The 25,984-nt window shown below is 42.3% G+C and overlaps 1 protein-coding gene across 1 annotated transcript in view; it reads right to left on the reverse strand.

Annotated features, from left to right (window-relative positions):
- Window positions 1–25,984, reverse strand: part of Camkmt (calmodulin-lysine N-methyltransferase) — a 373,033-nt gene that overhangs the window by 62,090 nt on the left and 284,959 nt on the right. Inside the window, exons 4-6 of the mRNA XM_028892673.2 lie at window positions 9,565–9,625; window positions 7,653–7,707; window positions 6,518–6,581 (exon numbers count right to left, since the gene is read on the reverse strand). Coding sequence (XP_028748506.1) covers window positions 6,518–6,581; window positions 7,653–7,707; window positions 9,565–9,625 — 180 coding nt within the window. The remainder of the gene's footprint in view (window positions 1–6,517; window positions 6,582–7,652; window positions 7,708–9,564; window positions 9,626–25,984) is intronic.

Raw genomic sequence — 25,984 nt, forward strand, 5'->3', positions numbered from 1 at the left:
CTTAAGAGACAGACTCTGCTATTCTGTCCCCCCACCCTATAGGTCAGATTTTGATGGTCTTTCTGGATGGCACTGTGTCCAATAATAGATTTTATCATCTCCCTGTGTCACCTCAGGGTAATAAAGGAAATCCAATCAAATTGAGTCAATATGACCAGGATAATGTTCAACACAACAGACCCAATCATGCTCTGTGAGCTGCATCCACCTTCCAGAAGATCTCAGTGGGAGGGGCTGGGTGCCAGAAAAGCCTTCCTGTGGTTTCCCGGATGAGATGGAGCAGTCCCCTTGTTAAAACAACTGCTTGTGGCTCAAATGGAGCCACGTTTCTGCCTCTAGCTTCCTTCTTGAGTAAAGCACATGTCAGGAGTGATGCTCCATTTTAGTTATCAGTTTATATTCATTCTTAAAATGTATACTCACATACAATAGCAACAAAAGTCTTCTAGGTCAACTGCATATATTTATTATAGGTATGTAAAAAACTGTTGAAAATATTAGTCTCGCTGTGTCATCAGTAATTGTATTTATCAGTTGTATATATATTTTGAATCAGGTTGTTATTTTTTAAATTATTTATTTATTTTATGGGTGTGGGTGTTTTGCCTAAATATATGTGTATGTACCATGTGTGTGCCTAATGTATTTGGAGACCAAAAGAGGGCATCAGGTCTCCTGAGACTGGAGTTACAGACAGCTGTGAACCATTGTTTGAGTGCTGGGAATTGAATCTGGGTCCTAGTACTGTTCTTTACAAAAAGATTTCTTTTTAAATTATGTATGCATATGTGTCTGTATGTGGGTATGTGGATGCATGTGTGATTATGACAGAGACCAGAGGTGCTGGGTCACCCCTGGAGCTAGGAACCAAAATGGACCTCTGGAAAAGTAGTACACACTCCTAACTGCTGAGACATCTCTGCAACCTGGTGTTCTTCTTTGAACCAAAAATATTTAAAAAATAATAACACTGTAATTCATGATGTATTTTGTCTTTTGGTTTATATTACCTTTGATTTCACTGGGGGTTTAAAAGGGAGGAAGAACACTATGTTTTTTTTTAACTTTCTTTTCTATTTTTTAACTTTCTTTTCTTTAAGATTTTATTTATTTTTATGTGCATTGGTATTTTGTCAGCATGCATGACTGTGTAAGGGTGCTAGATTCACTGGAACTGGAGTTACAGACAGTTGTGAGCTGTCACGTGAGTGCTGGGAATTAAACCTAGGTCCTCAGGAAGACCAGCCAGTGCTCTTAACCTCTGAGCCATCTCTCCAGCCCAATATAAATCCTATTAATTTTGATCTAAATGGCTTTTTAAATGTTCAAAAGTGGCATTTTTCCCCTGATTTAAGGCTACATACTATTCTTTTTTGTTTTGTTTTGTTTTTGAGACAGGGTTTTTCTGTGTAGCTCCTTTGGCTGTTCTAGAACTCACTCTGTAGCCCAGGCTGGCCTCAAACTCACAGAGATCCGCCTGCCTCTGCCTCCCGAGTGCTGGGATTAAAGGCGTGCACTACCACTGCCCAATTTTACACTACTCTTAAATCCATTTCTTACTTCCAACAAATTGAGAGATGACACCCAGGAGCCACCAAAGCTGTTAGCAATGCCACATGTTACCTTTATGCATGACAGGCCTTTTTTTATTTAATCATCTGGTGCTGAGGAAATACAAGACAACCCTCACTCAAGTGTTCTCACCTGTGGTGAAACAGAGTAGCTTATCGGGCTGGCAACAGACCTGTAATAAGGAGGGAGCTGGCTTCTTATGCTGGTTTGGAAACTTACTGCTGTGTGACCACGGGTAGATTAATGTCTCCGAGCTCCCAAAACTAAGTAGAAACAACAACATCTATTTTATAGGCTTCCTGGTGTCACATGGGAGAGGTCCAAGACATGGCGGGTGCATAACTTAGGCCAACTTTATCATTTTGTAATAATCCAACACAAAACTTGGGTGGAATGAAAAGACCAGTGATTGAACCTAAAATGATTCACATTTCAGTCTCTCCTCTGGATGCTCAGAATGAATTCTGTGGCTATTTACCTTAGATTGGAAAGAAGTGGAGGAATCAACCAACTTTTGCCCAGCAAGCTTCGATTGCCCTTTATATATGGAAATGCATTCTCAATGCGGCAAAAGCTGTGTCCCCAAAGAGTGGGGACCGGGACTGTCTTTACCATTTGAAGCTGAAGGGTGAAGCGCTGGCCTCCTGTGCTGGTGGCCCCTAAGTTCAGCCTCAGCCTGGGGGAGGGGAAGGGAGATACCATCTGAAATGATGAGCAATAAATACTGACTGAACTCATTTCAGTGGGATTTCCAAAAACACGTGTTGAGGCACAGTGAGGCACACAGGGCTCACGTGTGACTCACGGAAGACAGAAGGCTGGCATCACTACTGAAGGAAGGGTCTGGGCACAGGACGATGGCCTGGGATTCTCAAGTCCTCAGCCATCCACAGCACAGGCTGCATAGTACCCATGGTGCTTTATTTATTAGTTATACAAGTCAGGGATTCTGTTTAAGAAATGTTAAACCTGGGTACCTCCTGTGAAGAGCCATGGGATTTACCTGGCTTTGGAGACTCCTAAACGCAACGTTGAGACTATGCACACAAGCCACTGGGATAAGAACACAGAAGAGCATTGTTCCAAGTACTGGAATACTCTGCAGAAAACACTATGGACTTTTACAGGAGACAGGCCAAGGCTGCGTGTTTGAATCCGATCAATCAGTGACCTTGACCAACCAGGTTGTTCACCTGCACATGTTTTACTTTTCTTTCTCTCCTATCCTCTTTCCTTTTTGCTTTGAGACATGGTTGCACATAACACAGGCTGGCCTTGAACTCCTAATCCTCTTGCCTCCACCGCCCAAGTGGAGATTACAGGTGAGTCCCCACACCCCAGTTCTACTTCTGCTGACTAGGCTTTGCAGAGGGCTTTGCAGCAAGCAGAATTTATCCCTCCATCCCCTCCCATTTTCTCTTCTCACAGTCCTTACCAGCTACACACCTTACCGAGTAGTTATTTATTACACATGAATATTTGGGGATTGCTTTCTACACTGAACTAAAAGAGAAATATCAAAGGACTTTTTTTTTTTTTACATTATTTTAAAATAAATTGGAGGGGCTGGAGAGATGGCGCAGTGGTTAAGCACTGGCTGCTAACTTGGATTGCCAGCACCCTCACAGTGGCTTATAACCATCTGTCACTCTAGTTCCAGGGGATCTGATGCCCTCTTCTGGCCTCTGTGGGCACCAAATATTCACAAAAGGCACCCACATGCATGTAGGCCAAACACCTATACTTACAAAATAAAAAAAATAATAATTAAAACACAACTGAGAACTGCATAAACCAGATGATCCCATTTCCTACTCATCCTTTGTACTCTTGGGGGTATAGATGAAACGGTATCTTTAGGAAAGGTGGGTTTCAGGATGGGGACCCCTGGATTAAGGCCAGCGAGGCACCTTAGGGACTAAGGAAAACTATTCATGAGTCTGAAAAACACTCAAGATATAAAGTTCATTTTTCCTCAAGTCTTGTTTTCTTTTTAGATAGATCTCTTTGCAGTAAATCTCAGACCCACAGCTCTCCAGGGCAAAGATACAGAGGCTAGAGACACAGCTGACCCATGGCACGTTGACCCAGGGTACACCGTAGAAAGATAAGCGAACACAATTGGCTAACATGCTTTTGTGATAGAGAAGTCCAGAACTAATCTCCCTAGTGCCTCGTATATTAAAAATAAAACAAGCTGAAATGAAATAACAAAACATGCTATTTTTCCTACAAAAATAAAAATAAAAATCAGAATGATAGAAGCTTCAAAAGACCAGTAAATAAAACTAGTTGGATTCATTCCATTCAGAAGCTAAAAACAACAAAACAATTTTAAAATGATGAGACCAATACCCAGGCCCTGAGTGACTGCCAGGTTGATTTTTATCATTTCTCTTGTGTGTTCATTTGTTTCTTAATGTGCTCATCTTGCCCATTAAGAATAATTAGCAGCTCTGCTTAGAGATTTGCTGGCTTCTGGCAATGTTTCCCCCCCCCCTTTTTTTTGGTTTTGTTTTGTTGTGGTGGTTACTGACATCTACCTTTAACTTTTTAGAAAGTAATTTTTGGATAATATTCCACAACTGCGGTATAATTCGGGCTTCCTCAAATTTTAAAGGGAAGACATAAACAGTGATTTCTAAATGAGTTGTTTGATCTCTACGCATCGACAGTGGGCGATCTGGCAAATGAGTTGTTCTTACAGAGAGGGGTACACAAATGGGGGGGGACTCACTCATATTAACCTCACTCAGCAAAACAGATTACAAGGCATGCCTATTGTAAGCTGTTTGCAAATCACGAACAACATTAGTATTAAAAGCAGGAAGCCACATTGCCAATTTTAAGGCTTTTCCATGCTTTTTTCTGTTAATTAAAATAAATTAGATCTACTTACAACAGAAAAAGGCACACACACACACACACACACACACACACACACACACACACACACACACACAAGGAGCCCATCATAAAAACCGAACCCTAGCAGGAAGGTCCTGAGAGATGAAATAAAACACAGGGCCAGTTTGGGTCTGCATCCTGAAAGGACCTACTTCATCTACATTGTAAGGTTCTCCCTCCTGCCCTCTGGCACCCTGCTATATTAAACCCATTGTAAAACCCAGCACAATAAAGCACTCTCAGGGCTGAGCCTCTGAGGACCAAATGTTAAAAATCCATTTTCTTGGGAGGGGGCTGTACCAATCATTTCTTTGAAAGGCCGGCAGAGTGAATGGCAGAATCGGAGATTTCCTCTCCGATTTCAGGAGCTGGCATGGCATCTCTACTTAGAGCGAAGGTGTGATAATAATGAATGAATGACATTAGCCTCGCTTCCCTTCTTTGGACACTCTGTAGTTTAGTTCAATAATAATTTTAGTACAATTAAATTTACATACTGAATCTAGATGCTCCCCCACAGTTTGATGATAAAAAGTTCTAATTGATTTCTGGCCCTATTAAATAAAGTCAGTTGGTGACTTCAGGGGGTGGGGGAAGAGCTCAGGGTACAGGGCCCAATCTGAAAGTTTCTGCAGCCAAAACATCTCTCTCTTGTTCAATATTCCTTCCTGTCTTTCTGGCCTCAGAAAGCACCCTGTGGGGCTGAGCTGGCGTACCTGAGAGCGCCATGGCTCTCTGTGTTCCCTGACGAGGAGGAGCCCCGTGAAATGATACCGGCACAGAAGAAACCAGAGAGAAGGGAGCAGCTGCAGAGCTATCTTCTGCAGGAGTATTTAGAAAAACTTGCCACAGTCTCAAGATCATGATTAAAATCCCGTTTAAGAAAAGGAAGCACCTTTTGTGATCTCTTTCCCTGGTGTGAAAGGCGAAGATTGTGATTGGCTGTTTTTCCTTCCTGAATTTTTTTTTTTTTTTTTTTTTTTTTTTTTTTAAGGGCTGTCAGGCAATTAGCTGGGTGGGGTTCTGCAAAGCTGCTGAACAATATTAGCTACCAAGCTTCCCGTTCCCCCTTCCTCCTATGTGAGCAGCTGATGGAGCTGCTGGGAATTTTATTTTTGAAAAAAAAAAAAATTTACAGAGCGGAGGAAGGAGGAAAGAAAATAAAAAATAGGCTTTATGTAAAAATGCCACAAAACGCAAAGCTGCTTCAAGCCTTTGAAGGGACTAAAAATTCAAATAAGGGTCCTGTCTTCCTCACCATGTCGGAAAAAAAAAAAAAAAAAAAACCAAAGCAAACAGATCTTCCACCACTGTCCCCTCTCAATTTCTGATGGCTGTTACCTGCCCTGAGCACATCAGCCAGGCTGCTAAAGTCGCCGTAAATTATGCTTGCTTTCTTAGTTAAAGTACAGTTCAATTTTCTGAACTCTGTGTACATATTAGTAAAGCATAATCTAATATAATGAGGTTTGAACTGTAATAGCATAGAAGAAAAAAAAAAAGAGATAGCTTTTTAATCCTAAATAAAAGGAGCTAATGAAGAAAAGATAGCTGCTTCCAGTGAGGGATACCAGCAACTCCTTAGCAATTAGCAGGTACCGTGTGACTGGCGTGTGTAATATCACATGCATAGAAGCTAGGCATTCATATTTACAGGCAACATCAAAGAAAGTAAATAATAATTTTAATCTGTTTTGTGATGGAAGATCTTAATGAAAATAAAAGAGCAAGAATGCTTCGAAATTATGAAATAAGGTTTTGAATTGCCTCGAGAGGAGCACAAAACATAGGCTTGCTCCTTCAGTGAGAAGTGTCTGTAAGCCCTATGAAAAGAAACATATGCAGTCGACCGCAGTGAATCCAGATATTTCTAGTTTTTCTTAATTACTGATCATGTGTATGGGGAGCTCTTTTTTAATACCTCGTGCTGTCTTTCTTTATATCAATTGTTACTTGGCCCGGGGTGGGGTGGGGGGAGTTGGGGGGGGGGCGTTGGGAATGAGCACAACCAACCGGCTTTCTATCTGAATAAGGATACTTCTGATGGCCTTTTCATTCCCATCAGTTAACAGAACTTCTTTGACATCTGCAGAAATAGCAACCTGAAAAAAAAAAGAGAGAGAGAGAGAGAGACAGTACAGCAAACAATGAGCAAATATGCTTGTCTGTGTGGAAGGGAAGACAGGGTGACAAGCCTTCAGTATCATGCCTCCTCACCTAGTCCTCTGTAACAATCTTCAATCTTTTTTCATTTTATGTCTGCATTATTTTAATCATTCAATCAAATCAGTCAATACTTTTATCATTCCATTTGCGGGAGCCTCTATCTTGCTATCATTCTGTTCGGTAATTGCATTGTGACAGCGGATGATGGCATTCTGAGAGGCTTTCATTTGTGGGCTCCTGTTTATCTAGTGGAGCCATCATACAAGGCTGTCACTCTGCCTTTCAGCCTGCTTCTGTCTGGCTGCCTGATGCCCTTCATATAACTTTGCATTGCAGGCAGATGGCTTTGTGAGGGTAATTTTTTTGTGAGCTTTGACATGCTCGCACATTGGGCTGTAACCTCGACACATTGTATAAGAGCGACAGGTTTGTCAAATGCCAATCAGTGTAACAATATGCTTTTATTTGTAGAGACATAAAAACTTGTCTAATGCACTGTGCTGCTACATAATATCTCCCGAATACATGACTCAGAACCCAGAGAATGGGGGAACGACGTTCCTGAATGGCCAATCTAATTCAAAAGAATCTAATTACTGAGCGCTCTGGATCATGTTTGTTGGCGTAATAATGCAGGCAAAACATTAGCAGCTATCTCATGGTGCTCCAACTGTGATTCGCCGGGCTATTCCTGTATCTTAGCAAATGGGACTATAATCTGAAAAAAAAAAAAATGCTTTCGCTATGGCAAAGAAAGACTGTGCGAGGCCTGGAATGTCACAACAAGCGATATTGACTACACTGAGGTAAAATGTTTCTGCTCATCGAGGCAACCATAAAATCAATATGATCCGAAAGTAAGTCAATCTAGAAGGTCTCTCAAGACCCTAGCAGCTTGATCGCGGCTGATGCTGTTGACGGTTCTCTGACCCAGCAGTTGGAGGCCCTGGAACATTTTTTCTTTTGTTCCTCCCTCTGAATGGGATTGGAATTGAGAAAAGACCTACCATGAGCCCAGCCAAGCATGTCATGCCACCCCCGAGCTCACACACAGCAAGGTCCCTGAAAGAGAGAAAGAAATGGTAGAACCCATACAAATTAGATGGAAATGGTCAGAGCCATATATATGTTACAAGAACAAATTGCCATCTGCAGTAAGAGCGACACTACCAGGGAGATGTGGAGACACGACTGGGCTACCTCATGTCGTTTTGCGTTTTAAAAATAATTATGAAATAGAAAAGTCACAAAGCAGGCAGCCAGTGGGGGGTTCCCTCATTAGTGTTCACTGCAACATTACCACCGCTGAGCTGAAAAATCTGAGAAGGTTCCCTTTCTTTCCCCTTGTCAATGGTGCTGTCTTTTAGAACTAAACTAGCTAGAGTAGCGAAAGAGAATTGTTAGGAAAGGATAACATTGTTAATCCACATTCATGCCTTCAAAACCAGTCAGACAGTAAACGAAGAATAGATATGAGTGTGTGTGAACTTATGTTAGAGTCACATACAACATACAAATAAATGCAAGCCTGATTTTTTTTTTTAATTCTTAAAAAAAAAAAAAGAAGAAGAAGCTGAAACAGTTTGGAAAGCTGAACCACCCCCATAAAGCACAATGACACAAAGAGCATTTAGCAATTAACACTTAGATCACAACTGACCCCAGCACAACGCAGCAAATAAACAATGCAGGGGCGGAACAGGAGTAAGTAAGGCAGCAAACCGGGGCTGAAGTCACAGCTCAGAGTGGAGGCTGACGGCGCCGTTCATTCCACACTTACCTTCCCCCTTTGTGCCTAAATATCAGCCCTCAATGTGTGACCTTCTCGCCCTGGCCCAGAGCTTGCTGACTGGCGGCTAAGTACAGCGAGCTTAGGAAAGGCCAGCCTTCAGGGCAGTTTGCAGCCCTGATTCAGAAGTGCCCTCTTTAGATGTTATATGCCGAGAGTCTTAACACCGTTTCCTCCTCCCAGTTTGAAAAGTTGGTTATCCCAAGAGGAGAAGAAAGCAAAATTAGAGTGAGGTGGAGGGGACAAAAGAAGACATTCATGTTAAGAAATGTTTTCATGTGTATTTAGTTATTCAAAGCCATCACAGACTGCTTGGTAAGCATGGAGCCACAGAGCCTCAAAAATTACATGGTATCAACCCAGTCCTGTAAGAACATAGGGTTAAAACACATCATGACCACGAAAGGCTTGTTAGGAAATATAATGGACTCTTCAGGAAGTATATGTAACACGTTCATAAAATGATAATTACAATGGGAAAAAAAAAACCCCTCTGCTTTCTGGTTGTATCAAAGCTCTCCAGAATTTTTAAATAAAGGACCCCTTTTCCCCCTTTCCTAAGTCTCACCCATGGTTTGATACATAACACATAGCAACAGCTAAGAGTGTTGATTTCCTTAGTACAGTAATTTATGTTATACATATTGTCAAGGACACAAGAAATATCTTTAAAACTAGAACATCTTCAAGTAATAGCTGTGAGGAGGCATTTCTCAAATGTGCCAGTGACTTCCTGGCAGAAGTTAAAGAATGTGTTTATTGTGGGGCCTTTTTTTTTTTCTTTTTCTTTTTCTGACCTTCACAATCAGCAAGGATTGATTGCGCCCCCCTTTTGTTTCCCCCAAATCAAAGTGAAATAAAATGCCTTGAGTAAAAATCAAAAGCCTTTGACACACAGCAAGAAGCTTGCTGTGCCTGCTCGCTCGCTCGTACCCGAAGGCAGTGCAGATCCCTCTTCAGAAGCAACATGTGTTCATGGGGAACTTTTCCTTTTTCCTTTTTTTTTTTTTCTCTCTCTTTCGTCCTTTCGACAATTTACAGCTTGAAGGCTGTAGAGTGGGCCACTTTTTAATATGCAGATTCAATAACCATGATGGGCTAAACAAATATCTTTTAAGTGCGGCTCTTACCTGAATAGATTACTGTGCTTGAGGCAGTAGTAAGCTAAAACCTCCTCAGACGGCCAGATGCCTGGAAACACAAGAGGGGAGATGTTAGGACTGCAGAGTCTTTTTCTTCCAGACTAGCTTTTAAAAGGAAGGCTCAGCACAGGCCATCGCAGCTCACGCCAAACTTAACATGGTGGCTCCTTGCCATGAGCCAGACCATGAGTTTCCTTGGCTGTTGTTTTTATGTTGGCCTGTCCCCAGAGGACCTGTCCCCAGAGTGACAACAGAGCAGCCTCAATAAACTTTGCTAAACTTCAACCACAACAACCAACATTACAGATATCAAAATTAAAGGTTGACCTGGTTCAAGCAGATCTTAATCTTATTTATACAAAATTAATACACATAAGTTGAAGACTTGCTATATATGTATTTCCTGTTGGGGAAAGGAAAAAGAATGGGGAAAAATTCACTTTAAGGGGCAAATAAAACTGCTGAGGTCATTCTATCTTTTTTTTGGGGGGGGGCCCACGGGGCAGAGTTTGAGACAGGGTTTCTCTGTGTAGCCCTGGCTGTCCCTAGAACTCATTCTGTAGACCAGGATGGCCTAAAACTCACAGATCCACCTGCCTCTTCCTCCCAGGTGCTGGGATTAAAGGCGTGCACCACCACCACCCGGCTTCATGCTATCTTTATACACCTTTTCATAATAAGGTCTTAAAATATCCATAATTCTTCCATTTCTTTAATTAAAACATCAAACTGCAGTATAAGATTAAGAGACATTAATTTTACCAATTTTGGCATGCCTTTACATCAAATAGCAATCCTATACACTAAACTGCATGGACAGACATTTCCTAAAATCATCATTTATACATTTATTGAGAAGGCCTAAAGTTCAAGAATGGATAAGAACTCCTTCCAGGTAAATATGCTGGAAGTCGTAGTTACCAGTGGTTGACACAGGATGGTCAGATTATGTGTGCTTTTAAATTTTTTCTCTATACTTTTTATATTTTTTCAAAATTTTTATAATGAGCCTACATCATCTTAGATATGATTAGAATAAATTATAACCTCATGAAAATTATGGTTTCCTCCAAAGAAATCAGCCTTAACCATCAGTTGGGGACACCCCCTCATCCCCCCGTCCCCCAATCCCACCAGCCTTCCTATGTGAGGTTAAGGGTGCCCATGGCCCTGGGAAAGAGCAGCCATGTCTCAGCACTCAGCACAAAGTTAAAGACATTAAAAAGACTTGATTTTTCTCCCGAGATAGACCTTCTACTTTAAGAGTTAAGAAATCTAAACATTTCAAAGAAGAATGTGTAAAAGAAGCGAAAGTCACCAAAAGGAGCGGGTGGTGGGTGAATGAAGATGAAGAGGTGGCTCCAGTGAGCACCTGCTACTCCAGCCTCCTGGCATTTCCAATAGGAAGGACAACACGGGGGAAAAACAAGGAAAAGCAACAAGAAGTATTTGGAAACACATTTAGAGGGAAGGCGCGCAGGTACTTTGAAACCAGACTGAATGGGCTCTGGTCCCTGCTCTGCCGTTTGCCAGCTCGGAGACTTTGGATAGGTTACCTAATCTCTGTGCCTTGGGCTTTTCATCTGTAAAGCATAATCATTGCAACATCAACTTCATAGGATGCAGAACAGATGAGTCAAACAAACGCAATGTGCTTAGAACAGTTCCGAGCTCATAATAAGCACAAAGGAAAAACAGGTTGCCACTGTTGGCCTCTTGCAAAGGAGGGTAGAACAGTAGATAGAAGAGAGAATTTGTGCAGACCACAGCCATTATCCCCAGAGTCAGGACACACAGAGAACCATTTTTACCTTTGCTTTGTCAGGATCCCAAAGTCCAAAGACCTTGTACACCTCCACACAAAAAGAACTCCATAAAGCCCAAAGTACATAATGAAATTCGCCGAAGGAAGAGCCAAGATAGTGTTCTCACTAAGTGGGTATAATCACCACAAGAATGAATTTCTTTATGCCCTGAGTACATGGCTGTGAGGGTTTTAAAAAAGTAATGATAGGGGAAAGGTATTTAACTAAAACTCAAGCCCCACTGAAGAAAGAACGTGACTTCTAAAACGCATAGTCTTTTCAACTCGTTTTATATTTTTTTCAAGAAATTACAGAGTGGTTTTTTAAAAACTAAGTTAAATACAAAGATCAAAAGGCTAAATTTCTACCATTAGCAATATAATCACTGTTAATGTTTTAGACATCATTCCAAAGACCCTTTCTAGTCATAAAGGTATCTCACCTAGTTGGGATCTTCTCATGCAGGGATTCAGTAACTTGATTTTGCCCCCATTCAATAAGGTGTAGGAGGGATCCACAACACTGAGTTCACACTCTAGTACTGACTGCCTAGATATTTTCACGTGCATCATCATTCAATTAACCCATGTCCTCTCACTAGACAGTTAAGCTGGGTTCAAAGTTTGTAATATTATAAGACTATAAGCAGCAGTAGAAGGGTATACCTTCTCCTAACATATTTCCCCCCATACTTAGAGATGGGATATCTGGTCAAAAGTCAAATAAAGGTTCTGGAGAGATGGCTCAATAGTTAAGAGCACTTGCTGCTCTTGCAGAGTACTGGGGTTCAACTCTTAGCACCCACATGATGGCTTACAACCATCTCTAACTCCAGTTCCAGTGTGTGTAACCTCTTCTGGCCTCCAAGGGTACCAGGCACGTATACTGCACATACATATACATTGATAAAATACTCATACATAGAAAATAAAAATAAAAAATCATTCAAAACTTGAGTATAGTCCATAATCTGATATACAAGTTGAGCATCCCTAATCTGAAATTCAAAATACTCCAAAATTTGAAACTTCCTGAGTGGTTACATGATGACAAATTCCACACACACTCTTAGGTGACATCAGTCAAAACAAAGCTACATTACAAGCATTGTATAAAACCAACTTCAGGTGACTTGTATGAAACACATATGAAGCAGAGGAATTTCATGTTTATACTTGGACTCCATTCTTAAGGTATTATGTACATGTTAATATCCCTCAGTTTAAAATGATCCCAAATCTATGCCTTTGGTCCCAAGCTTTTAGGATAAGGGACATTGGATGTATATGTGACTGTCCCATGTGAAATTTGTACACTCCATACATCGACAGGAAGAATGTTTGTTCTGGGCTGGCTTTCATGACCTAAGTCCTGGATCATATGTGAAAGTGAAAAGGGTTGGGAAATGACTCCACAGAATTGTCCTCTGACCTCCACACATGAACTCAGGTGTACCTGCTCTCCATCACATACACATACAGTAATCAACCATTTTTAAAGACTATTTGTTTCTTCAATGCCTCCCCAAGACAAGGCTTTATCGATCTATTTTAAATCACAAATTTTATTAGCATGCATTAACTATATACATAATGGGCTTCATTAGAGCATTTTCATACGTATATACAAGTTTTTTGTGTTTTTTTTTTCATACCGACCCTCTATCCCTTTCTGGTGCTGCTGATCCTATTTCTCGTCCCTTATCTACTTTCATTTTATTTCAGCACTTGACGACTCGGCGAGTGTCATTAGGGTTACTTACAGGATCTCAGGCGAGGAATTGTCCACCAGAACACGGATGGGCTCCCCACCAGTGGCTACACCGCTGAGGAAAATGTCCTCTCTCCCTCAGGATCATTAGGTCCCCATACATACCCCTCCCCACCACTGCCATTACCTGCCTATGGGTTCCTGCAGGCCTCTTCGGTCCCTCCTCCCCATACGGCAGGATGCCCACAGGCCCAGTCTTGCGTGGGTGTCCTGCCACTAATCCCGCCTGCTGTGAGATCAAGGGTGCAATGTCAAGTTCTGAAGACAACACATCTCGCCACACACCTTCCTCCCTCCCTTACATCCTTCCTGCCCAGCTTCTGCAGTGTTCTGCAGGGGTCCTTGGAGGCACACGGAGAAAAGTCCTCCTCCTGGCTGAGCATCCCAAGTGCATCTAGCACTTTGGCTAAAAATGAGTCATGCAGTTGCCGCTGTCTACTGTAGAAAGGGGCTTTTCTGGCCAAAGGCAATGGCCCACTAATCCACCGTGTGAGCATATTTGTTTAGAAGCTATTCTGATGGGCATATTGTGTTCTTTTAGCAAAACGATAGTCATAGCTTCCCTAACTAGGACCTATGGCCTCCACAGCCATGAGCTTCCGACCAGGATGTAGTTCAGGATGTGGAGTCCCTCCTGAGGAGTAGGCTTCAGATCTCACCCTTGGCACCAATTGCTACTATAGCTCCAGTGAACACTTCTTGCTCTGTTAGTCAGTAGTGGAGCCGCAGGATCCACACACAGCTGAGGAAGACTGGTGAAGACACCCTCCACCCGACCCCCACCCCAGCCTCTAGAGCACCCTCTGGCACTAGGGGAGCGAGTTAGCAGGGGCCAGGATTCCAGCCTGGTTCTGGCTGGATCTCTCTATAGCCTACAATCAAAGTGTGTGGATGGCGTGTTTAGCAATTAGGTCTTGCTTGCCTATTTCTGGTGGGCAAGCAACAGCCAGGGCAAACATGCCTATTTTGTTTTAAATCATGTTAAAAATTTTAAAGTATTATTACGAATCAGGACTAAGACAAGAGACTTCAGCCTCACTAGGGTGGCCATCGTTCCTGTCAGGTAACAACAGTATGGGAGAGGTTACGGCAGGAACGGGAAGTGATGTGATTCTGCAAAACCGTCTTGCAGTTGCTGTTCAGAACGTTAGAGAGTTAAATTTAGGTGACTGTATGAGTTCAGAATTCCACTTCCAAAACAGAAAAAAAAAATATCCCTATACAAAAAAGAAGTGTGTAAAAATATTTCTAGTGGCATGCCAACACACGCTGCAACACGGGATGAACTCAAAAGCACCCTATGGGAGGGAGGCCATTTACAAAGGACCGCGTGCTGTATGTTCGCATCCCTAACAAGGTATTTACCAAAAGTAGGATGGAGAGACAAGTCAATTTATATAGATCGAATGCTAAACCCTTCCCCCATCAGCTCACCCCCACACTCAGCTCCCCCCACCTTCCATCAGCATCTTCTAGTCCTACATTACATTTAATTAGAAATGAATTACCAGATATCTGAAGAAATGTGACAGATATCAAAACCTTTCCCATTTGTTAGCTTACTGACTTCTCAACCATTTACCTCCCAGTTTCAAAACCAACACTGTTGCTACATGCTCTCAAATTCTATTGCCTTTGTGAATTTATACCTAAAAATAGAACTTTAAAATGTTCTTAAGTGGGTTTCTTTTCAAGATTTTTCTGCAGATTTACTTTCATTTTTTTCAATTCATATGTATAGGCATGTGTCTGTGTGCAGCATGTGTATGTAGTTGCCCTCAGAGGCCACAGAGGGACTGGGATCCTCAGGGCCTGACGTTGCAGGTGGTTGTGAGCTGCCTCCCTTGGGTGCTGAGAATGGAACTCAGGTCCTCTAGAAGAGGAGGAAGTGCTCTTAACTGCCCAGCCATCTCTTAGCCCCTCAAAGGAGTTTATTTTAATTAGTGCTTATCTGAAACCCAGAAATACATCCTCTTTTGCATATAACTTTGCAGGATTGTCCTACATTCCAAGACATACAGCAAACAACACTCTTATTGCCTGTTGGGGAATATTATTTTAAAGTGTGTTACTGTTGTTTATGTTGCATTTGTTTAACTCTGTGAAGCTGTGTTACTGTGTCTGTCTAAAACACCTGATGGTCTGATAAAGAACTGAATGACCAATATCGAGGCAGGAGAGAGAGATAGGCGGGACTGACAGGCAGAGAGGATAAATAGAAGGAGAAATCTGGGAGGAAGGAGGAGCAAGGAAAGGAGAAGAGGACATCAAGGGCCAGCCACCCAGCCACACAGCAAGCCATGGAGTAAGAAATAATGAAGGTATACAAAAATAGAGAAAGGCAAAAGCCCAGAGACAAAAGCTAGACGGGATAAGTTAGTAAAGCTGCCTAGCATCAAGCCGAGCTAAGGCCAGACATTTATAAGTAATAATAGGCAGTGTGTGTGATTTATTTGGGAGCTGGGTGGTGGGCCCCTCAAAAGAGTAAAAAACCCCAACAACAATTACCTCCATATAGATTTTAGCATGAGTCCTTTAAACTCTGTGTGGTGGGGCTTTGGTGACCATTTTGGAAGAGTTGTGAGTGGCAGGGCTTCCGCTTCACGGAAGAGCAACAAGCTCACCAGAACACTGATGAGGCACCTTTAGAAGCACATGCAAGCTGAGAACATTAAAAAGATAATGTCTCAAGACCTTACTATTTCATTAATATTGCAGAGATTTATTAATCGATGATGGGCATTTCTGCTATATTCCTGACATCTGCTACCAAGGGAGAGCAACACTCATAGCAGCATTTAAGTAGCTGAATTATTGATCTAAAAAAATGCATCACAACATTTTAATTAACAGTTTATTCTAGAAAGCACCTTCTCCAAAACCCATGTCACAGAAGAAAACAGTCCCTTAAATCAGCAATTCTCAACCCATGGGTTGTGACCCCCTTGGGAGTCGCACATCAGATATCCCGCATATTAGATATTTCCATTATGGTTCATAGCAGTAAAAATTACAGTTATGAAGAAGCAACGAAATAATTTTATGGTTGGGGGTCACCACAACATGAGGAACTGTGTTAAAGGGGTTGCAATGTTGGGAAGGTTGAGAACTACTGCCTTAAATGTTACTCAGGTACAAGAAATATCTGATTTCTTAGTGGTCTCTGTTTAAGCCAGAAGAGTCTACCTCACAGAAGAAAAGGCCTCCTTTACCTACTGGGGCTCCATAAAAGCACTAGTTAAACAAGAGTGATATTTTTAAAATATTCATTTATTTATTTGAGACCAGGGTCTCACTCTGCAGCCCAAGCCTGTGTGGAACTCACTATGTGGTCCAGGCTGGCCTCAGATTCGCAGCAACCCTCTTGCTTTAGCATCCTGACTGAGATGACGGATAGGAGTCACCTCTGCCCAACTGCAAGGATACTGTTTTGAAAAAAAAAAAAAAAAAAAAAAAGTCTCAGAATCCCACACTACTCTTAGATTTCTGTGGTCATTTGGGTTCATCACATCACACGATCCTTCCAGCAAAGGCCTGGCCCCCTATAGATGAGTCTATCAGAACTGGACCTATTGAACTTGATAGACTGCAGATGGTCTATAGCCAGATGACCACACACACACACACACACACACACACACACACACACACACACACAGCTGTCTGCGTAGAGACAGCAACAGAGAAGCTGACAACAGGGTAGAGTTAAAGTATGCAACTACCTTTTTGTTGTCCCTGTCAGTGAAGACACTAGTTTAGAATTGTTTCAAATGCCAAGTGTTGTGGTTAACCTAGAATCAAACGCATCCGTCATTGAGTCGATGGTTGAACAAATCCTAAAGTTAGATTACATGAGTATCCAGGGAGACAGACATGTGGCCCTCTAGATCACTCCCATCTGGGAGCTTTTTGTTTCTTCATAGTTCACGTAAGAAGGAAACCCAAAAGCTTTGACAGACAGCATCCAACGAGGCATCTCTGCTGGCTGTCTTGACCCATTCTAACGGTAGCTACTAACTGTGGTAACAACATGGCCGGCTCCCACAGCAGACACTTGGCTTTGTTGGAATCTGCTGATGTCTACTGAAACAGCACCGATCTCTACCTCACCAAACAAAGGGACTGTGTGTATTATGCCAGAGTCAAAAGTAAAGGGAGACAGAAGCATCAGAGCCTAGAGCCTTAGCAAGGCCGTTAAAAGCTCTGGAGGACACACATGGGTAGATGTGACCAGAATGAAAAGCTGCTTGAGTGGGCATGGGTAGTGAGGTTTCTTAGGCCATTTTCAGTGTTTGTACTCTTTCCTTTAATCCAACTCACATTTTTCTTCTGTCACTGATCAGTCAACCCACAATAGGAACCAAGAAGAGGACTACTGTATTTCAGATCTCAGGGAGCAATGGGGAAGAGATAGGATGGTACTGGGGCCTCCTACTAGTTGGAGAAGGATTCCCAATGTGCCAGTTATAACTGTAATAAACGCTACACAGGAAAAGCAGGGGGTGATTATAAGAGCATGTCGTGGGGCACCCAGCCTAGTTGGGAAGAGGTTGGAAAGAGCCCCCCAAAAAAGTATGCTTCCCCATAAAATTAGCTGTGGAAGCTGAGATTCCAGAGGACATGGAGCAAAACAGCGGAAGAAGAGGGAAACAAGGATGGGTGGATTGGTCCTTCAAAGGAGAGCCTCGTGAAATCAAGTTTTGAAGAGGGGGCGGTCTTCATGCTCTAGAAGTAGGACTCTCTCATGAAGAGAAAGGCAGAGAGTGGGACAAGATGAGGCTGGAGGGGTGGTTAGGGACCAGATCACCCAGGCTCCAAAGGCAATGCTAATATCTTAAACATCCTTAAAATCCATGGAATGGGTTAAGCAACAGTATTAGATCTAACTTACATTTTAGAAGATCATTCTGGATACTCTAAAGGAAATGGATCGACAAGGGGCAAGAGGAGGCAGGAGGAAACATGGTAAAAAGCTACCGTGGGTATCCAGGTAAGACCTGACAGTTGGGTAATGGTTAGTGGTGATGCCTTGAGAGGTATTTTAAAAGCATGCTGACAAGACCTACTGGATAACTAAAGGTAAGGTGCGTTACAGGAAGCCTTAGGGACTCTAGCCTGGGTTGTGAATAAGAGGGTAGATGATGGACAGACACATACAGGATTCCTTCCCATTTCCCATGAACTGAGGGGGCTGATTTCACGGTGTATTAAACTCCAGCCAGGGGAGGCCTGGACTGTGACATCAACAAATGAAGAAATACTGGGACTTACATAATATCACCTTTTTGAGATTCTGAATCTTCATCGGCAAAATGTTAGGCTTCAGTCGGATGATATCCAGGGAGCCTTTACCCTATAAAAACTACAATCGAAAAAGAGGCCTCATGCTCTGGAGTTATATGGAGTTCAGCTTGAATACCCACTCTTATGGATCTGTGACCTTGGCAAGGTGCTTAACCTTTTTATAAGCCTCTTCATTCATTCATGGAACATACAGTTATTAACAGCCATGTCTGCACCAGAAGCCGGGCTATCATGGTAATTAAAACACAGCCCTTCCCTAAATAGCTTTAATAGAGGCAGTAGACAATAAATATAATTTCAGGTATTGACTGATGCTGCAGGGAAAAGAGAACATGGCAATGAAACAGAAAACAACTGTCTGTCGGGGGGAGCTGCCGCATCCTCAGCTGGCATTGTGGAGCAATGCCTCGGATCCCTCACTGTTAAATACAAGCAATACATACCTCTTCCAGGATGCGGAGAAGGCTAAGTGAGTATGTACACAGGGCACTTAGAACGAGGTCAGGAACACACCAAATTCATTATAGATGGCAAAAGCCAAGGTCACTGGCTGTTGTGCTGTTAATGATTTGAAATGTTTCTATACAATCTTGAGGGCATCTACATGGAACTTTCATGGAGTCTCGCCTTTAATTAATAATGCAAGAAATTAAGTCAGAAATGAATTTGGGAAAATGTGCCCTGATTCTGGAACTCTGAAATTGTCTGGAATAGGAATTCCAAATGTACATATATGTACAGATACACACATACACACGCATACACACACACACGTATGTATATGTATGTACCCATGTGTGTATGTATATATGTACATAATGTGTTCTATGTATCTATGTATATCTATGCATCTCTACATGCATATGCATATGATGTGTGTGTGTAATACTTGCTGTACAGTTATTGTCCTGCTCTGTGACATTGACAGGCTCACGCTGTACCGTAAAGGGTTAAACGGGAGTCATTCTAAATTTGTGAACGCAGATCACAGAGAACGCAGGTAGATCTGGGTGGGAGGGAATACCTTTGCAGTCCAGAACAGCAGGCAGGTGGAAGCATGCCCCGTGACATTCTAATGTTTATTTAATGCTAATATTATCTGAACTATCATGTATAGGGGAACATCAAGGCACACGTCAGACAGATACTCTGTCACAGAGTTGGAATGTGGCCTCAGGTGACTCTAGAACTGCCATGGAACAATCTTTGTACATTGTAAATATGTATTACTCTCAATGGTTAAAAAAGAGCTGACTGGCCTATAGCTGGGCAGGAGAAATTGGGTGGAAGAGCCAGACTAGGAGAATTCTGGAAAGAAAGGCAGAGTCAGCGGAGTGGCGAGCAGATGTAGAGAGAAGCAAGATGGGCATGCTGTACTGAGAAAAGGCACCAAGCCACATGGCAAAGCATAGGTAAGAAATGTGGGTTAACGTAAATGTAAGGGTTAGTTAGTAACAAGCCTGAGCTATTGGCCGAGCATTTATAATTATAAGCTTCTGTGTGGTTACTTGGGAGAGGCTTGCAGGACAGAAACTTCTGTCTATGTAGAACCATTATTCTTAACATCTAGAATCTGCTGCCTTCCACTGGGTGATGAGCCAAGGGCAAACTGGTCTGAGATTTTGCTGCTTGTGTTCCTGGAAAAGCCATCAGAACTGTATGAAAGGACCAATAATGAGTACATGGAAGGAGACATCAAGAAGATTTCAACCCTGAATGTTTCTCAGACTGCAAGACAGATTTACAGCTACAGCCCCAAGTTTAAGAAGCAATAAGACTTGAACTATGCATTTTGATTAGATTCCTACTGAGGTGTAGACTAGGAGGGGAAAGAAGATGGAAGGAACCAGGCAGGAAGGCAGAGAAAGGAAGGCAGTCTTCAAGAACATCCCCAGGGGCTCTGGCCTTTGGGTCTGATGGCCAGTTTGGGGACAGGTGCCAGGGACTGGTGATGAGACGCACTTCTGAGAGACAGGAACACAGCTGCAGCTGCTCAGTCTGCACGGATGTGAACTTGAAAGACATCCTTGACATGTTAGCCCTGTGACCTTAGCAGGCCGCTTACATCTCGTTGCCTTGATTCCTTATCTGAAAATAAGAATACTGACCTCTCCATAATACAGACCGAGGATTAAATAAATGTGATGAGAACTCAGTAAGCACTCAATTCATGTTTTCTATTACTGCTAGTTGCTAGCATGTTTACCACTGGAGAGCAGAGGCAGCGCTCATGAACACTTACTATTTGCAAATAGTGGGCTGCGCACTTTGTATGGATTGTCTTGCTTAATCCTAAATCATGTACCATCATTATGACAAGCGAGAGGGCACAATGAAGCTTGTAGGTAAACAGTGAGCCTATGCCGTCTGGCTGGGGTTTGGGGATATACTCTCCAGCTCTGGAAGAGCTGTTCCTATGTGCTATTCCTTCCAACAGTGGCTGGTCTGGGAATGAAAGACAACAAGTTTCTAATCCTCATGGCTTCCAATGACTAACTTTAGGACTTTGGAAAATCACAGCTTGGTTCTAGCTTCAGGAATAAAACAGACAGGTTGAATTCAGTTCTAAAGCTCTTCCAAGTCTAAGCCCCAGGATGAAGGTACTGCATTTGTGTACACCCTCAGATAAAAGTTTCAAAGATTGTCTAGCCTGTGACATCTTAAAGAAATAAGATGGATTAAAACATTTTATTTGTACTAGCACTCAAATGCAAACCTCTACTGGGAACTCTTTTAGATAGATGCAAATATTTCTGTAAGTCAATCTTGAATACATGTCAGTTTTAATTGAGTCAGAAGTGTTTCATTTAATTAAATCCCCCAGCTTCAGAGAAGAACTGACCTACAGCCATATACACTAGTTGTGAGAGTTTTTTTCTTGGTCAATTTTTAATAGACATCTGATGATAGTGGTATCGTTATGGGCTACAAAAGTGATATTTTGATTTTGAAAATGGAACATGTTAAAAATAGAACTCTTCTTACGGCAAAACATTCTTTCTCCCAAATGGAACTCAGTCCTCTGATAGATGTTTTTCTCAAGATTTCCTCCTTGGTGGTGTAATAAGAATCCCCTTGGGGCAGAAAAGATAAGCAGAGGGGAGACCTCCCTCCAATGTGAGCTGTCTGGGCCCCCAGGAAAACAGCTCAGCTCCATTGCTCCTGGTCAGAGGGTATGAGAAGAAATCCGTTCTAGGAGAAAACGGGCCCTAGAAAATGAGACCAAAGAGCTCCTAGCAGGGGGGAAGAGGGAAGGTGGACCTAGACTTCCTCAGAAGCAGTGCATCCCTCCTGCTGTCAAGAGAGGAGGAACAGGGCTTTTCTTGCCAAGTTGTTCTCAAAATAACACCTTTCCCCAACACCCTGCTGGGCTGAGTGTCCTGAGAATGGAATGGGCAAGGCCCCTTTGGGCAGCATGGCCCTGTTCCCCTTGAAAAGCCGTAAGAACAGTTAGTCAAGTAGAAAGAAAAGAAGTATTGTGGTTTCTTATTTTGGCCACTTAGCCAACATGGACCCACCATGGCAAACCAAAATACCAAGAGTGGGCTTCCTCTTTGGTGTCACCAATGATCTATGACTGAGTTGTAAAGCAGATTCCTATTGCGGAGTCTAGCTTTAGACTCCAGGCAAACACCGTGGCTCCATTCCGAACACATGAGAAGCAGCATGTTTCAGCGAGGAATGGGGGGCTCTACACGTACTCCAGCCTTCCGGAGAGAAAACGGTACTAAGGGGATCCATGCTGTGGGTGGAAAATTCCTAGCGCTTACTGCGCAGCCCCGAGGTCAGATGCTCTAGGCAACAGAGCTTTCTCTAAGCATGTTGTGTGGAAGGTGGGCATCCTACTGTATCAACACTGCCTCATTCCAAGTTCCTCCTCTCACGGCCTTGGGGAAGAATACGTTCCTTGCGGGGAAGGGGAGAGAGGTATGAGTGTCTCTCCACTCTCTCTTTTTGGCGCAGGGTCTCATGTTGCCCAGGCTGGCCTTTTATGTGTGTAGCTAAGGATGATCTTGAATTTCTGAACCTCCTGCCTTTACATGCCAAGTGCACCTACCGATTTATATGATGCTGGGGACTGGACCCAGGGACTGGACCCGTGCATGCTAAGCAAGCACTGTGTCAACTGCCCTCTATCCCTAGTCCTTGTCTCCCCTTATCAATGAAGAAACTGCCATTAGCCACTTCCAAAAGCCCAAGACACCACTCAGCAAATTGATTTGGTAAGTAAGGCCACATCTTATTGAGATTCAGGATAACCCCACTTTAAAAAAAAAAAGCCTAAAATGCCATTTTATTTGAAAGTACACTTGTGAGGTTCAGATTGAAAAGGAGGGAGAGGGGGAAGAGGTGAGAGAGAGAGAGAGAGAGGAGAGAGAGAGAGAGAAGAGAGAGAGAGAGAGGAGAGAGAGAGAGAGAAGAAAAAAAAGAGAGAGAGAGAGAGAGAGAGAGAGAGAGAGATAAACAGTACATGTAAGAGCTAGCTGAGAATATCAGCTGTATAAAATGGCCAGGGCTATGTCGCCCCTGCTCCCCCATTTACCATTATTCATTGATATGAAGGAAACATGATGATCTGCTCCAGAAATTCCTGCTGCTAAACAAACTTGGTCTTCTCACCACAAACTAATGTGGAAATGTAGTGCTAAGCACGTCCCGGCTGTAAACACAGCAGTGCCGCTCAGTCAGGGACTTCTACGAACGTCTCCAACCAACTTGCATGATTGTCTTTAACACTTTTTTTTTTGTTGAAGAAATGAATTTGATTTTATTTCCCTTCCCTAGTTTTCAAATAGTCATTAAAAATTAAACAACACCCAGAAAAACCTTCTGTGATTATAGCCTTCACTCTCCCGCAACAAACTAGATCTATAAATTTACGTACCATTGTAGATGTAAATTACAAAATTTATATTCAACTATATTAAAACATCTATTCCAAAAATGATTACCAGTCGTGAAAAGCAGACGTGCTTATCACTTGCTGTCAGTTGTTCGTGTCTAGTTAAGCAATAATGTGCTAAAACTGCTCTTTTGTTTTGAGTAAGAATTTTGGCAATAGAAGAAATGAACACTCGGTTAATAAAAACTCAGGCTGCCTTTTTGCTTTGATGGAGGAAGCAGCTGCCTGTTTTCATTTGCTGCAAAGCAGCAAAACCCATCAATATAATAAGCAGCTTAGATGCATCCATCCACAGCGCCTGTAAGGATATAGGGCTATTCGCTCAAAACCAATCCCTGGTTTAATTTTAACAAAGATGTGTCTGACATATTTGAAAATGCATTAGAATAGGTTTTGAGACACGAACAATTTCTCTTTCTTTTAAATACTTTTCACAGATTTGAAAGGTGTGTGTGAGAGTGCAGCTGGATGATAGTAACGATAAGAACCAGACCAAACTGGGAGGCTATCCTAAAACAAGGGTCATGAAAAGAGCAAGCCAAGAGGCTATTTCTTGACAAAGTGGAAGCAATTCATTTGAATGTGAGTTCATTTATTTATTCCATCAGATGAATACTTACTCCATGTGTATATAGGTACACACACACACACACACACACACACACACACACACACACACTATTACTGGGCTTAGATAGGTATTGAGCACATACTCCCTCTGAAGACTCTTCTGGAGAAAAGGCGAACACAAAAACTTTAAGGAAAATAAGGTTACAAGCACAGTTCTACAGATGCATATTTTAACATTCGCCTTTTATTTGAGAAAATTCAAATGGGCATGCAACACAGTGGAAGCTATTTAACATAAAAATTAAAAATCAAATGCTGTCTCCGCTATTATACAGTCACACACTTCATTAGACATCCCTTTAAGAAAAGATGAATCTGATTGAAAAAAAATTGAATCATGTTGAAACACATGTCAGACTGTTTACTCGGCTAGCCGAGAATTACCACACTTTGGAGAGAAAGTTTTAGGATTTTAACTTTTGTTTGGACAACCTCTAATTTTATAGTAACCATTAGATACTCTTACAGAACAGGAACACACCATGCAGCAAGAGTAACACAAAATACAAACTTTGAAGCAACCTGCACTGTAATGCAATGAGCCTTGGCAAGAAACACACTGGGGATCATTTTATTTTAGTGTTGGGTGGCATTCCAAGCAGTCAGATAACTCTCAATCCTCCCTTTTCTGATCGAATACTGGATAAGTGAGCTGTGAGATGGTAAACATCACTGTTAGGTTAGCCAGCAGCTTCTCGGGATATCAACTTAAACAAGCGTCCATCTGCACAAACGTCAAGAAAACCTTTCCATAAGTGGGGGGGACCAGAAATCTTCCTGATTGCTGTGTTAGTTGGGAAACACATCCACATGCTGGTTTTCCCCATATGTGTGTGTGTGTGTGTGTTGTGTGTGTGTGTGTGTGTGTGTTTTAATTTTTAATACATTTTAGCTTTACAGAAATGCTGCAAGATGATAGGGAGTACCTCGGTTTTTTTGTTTCTACCACTGTTAATATCTACTTCTCAAATCCCAGAACTGCCTAAACTCAAGTGCTTGCTTTTGAAGAGGGCCTTTCTGCTGAGAGTTGAAGGCTACCTGCCAAAAGCCACCTGCACGTTCCTTAATTGTTCATAAGTTAACTGAAGAAATTCTCATCAGATGGAAGAGTTAAAACAGGACCCAAAATACATATACCTCAAGGATTTGGAGGAAAAAAAAAACCAACCTCTTAAAGAACAATTTGGAGGCAAGTGAAGCTTTAGTTTCCCCCCATTCCAATGCTGAACTGGGAAGAATATGACTTAAGTCATTATTCACAAAGAAATTCGGATGGCCTTATTCAATAAATACTTTCATATCATGGTGTGATAGGGACCCTATTACCAATCTTGCGGCGGCGTGAGTTAAGATCCAAAAGAGAAGTCAGAGGTCAGTATTTTTCACCCATGTAGAGGTTTATAAAGCATTCACTTTGAATCCTCTCTTCCTGCTCCTGTGTCTGTCCTTCCTCTGCCCACTGCTTAATGGCTGAGCACATTGCTTCCAGAACCCTGCAGAGATTCATGGCCACATGTGGCACCTCCAATAGAAAAAAGAAAAAACTCTGGAGAGAGATTCTCATTGGCTATGCCAGTGGCCAAGCTTGGTGCCTGATATTTAGGTACACACTTCCTCTCCTTACCTAAAATACAGACAAGACCCGGGGAGTGGATAGCACAGTCCCAGAACCCATGGCGCCCCCACTTTCTCCATCCCTTCCTCCTTTCCCTTCATTTTTTTGTGCCACCTTCTCTCCTTTTCATTACGATCTTCATCCCAGTTATAATGTAAACCTTCCTTTCAACAGTAAAACCAGATCCTCTTTTGATGAAGAAACGTAGTCAGACCTCCAGTGCTTTACAAACAAAGTTAATTTGACCTGTTTCTTCCGTCTGCATTGTCTTTGAACATAAACTTCTTGAGGGGAGAGAGCTCGGGTCTTCCTTCTTAGAACCAGTTTGCAAGCTCTAAGCAAAGTCACGTATTTATGTAGAGCCATAGCCAACAGTTCTAA

The sequence above is a fragment of the Peromyscus leucopus genome, chromosome 22, assembly GCF_004664715.2.
Source record: "Peromyscus leucopus breed LL Stock chromosome 22, UCI_PerLeu_2.1, whole genome shotgun sequence".
In the NCBI taxonomy this organism is placed as follows: domain Eukaryota; kingdom Metazoa; phylum Chordata; class Mammalia; order Rodentia; family Cricetidae; genus Peromyscus; species Peromyscus leucopus.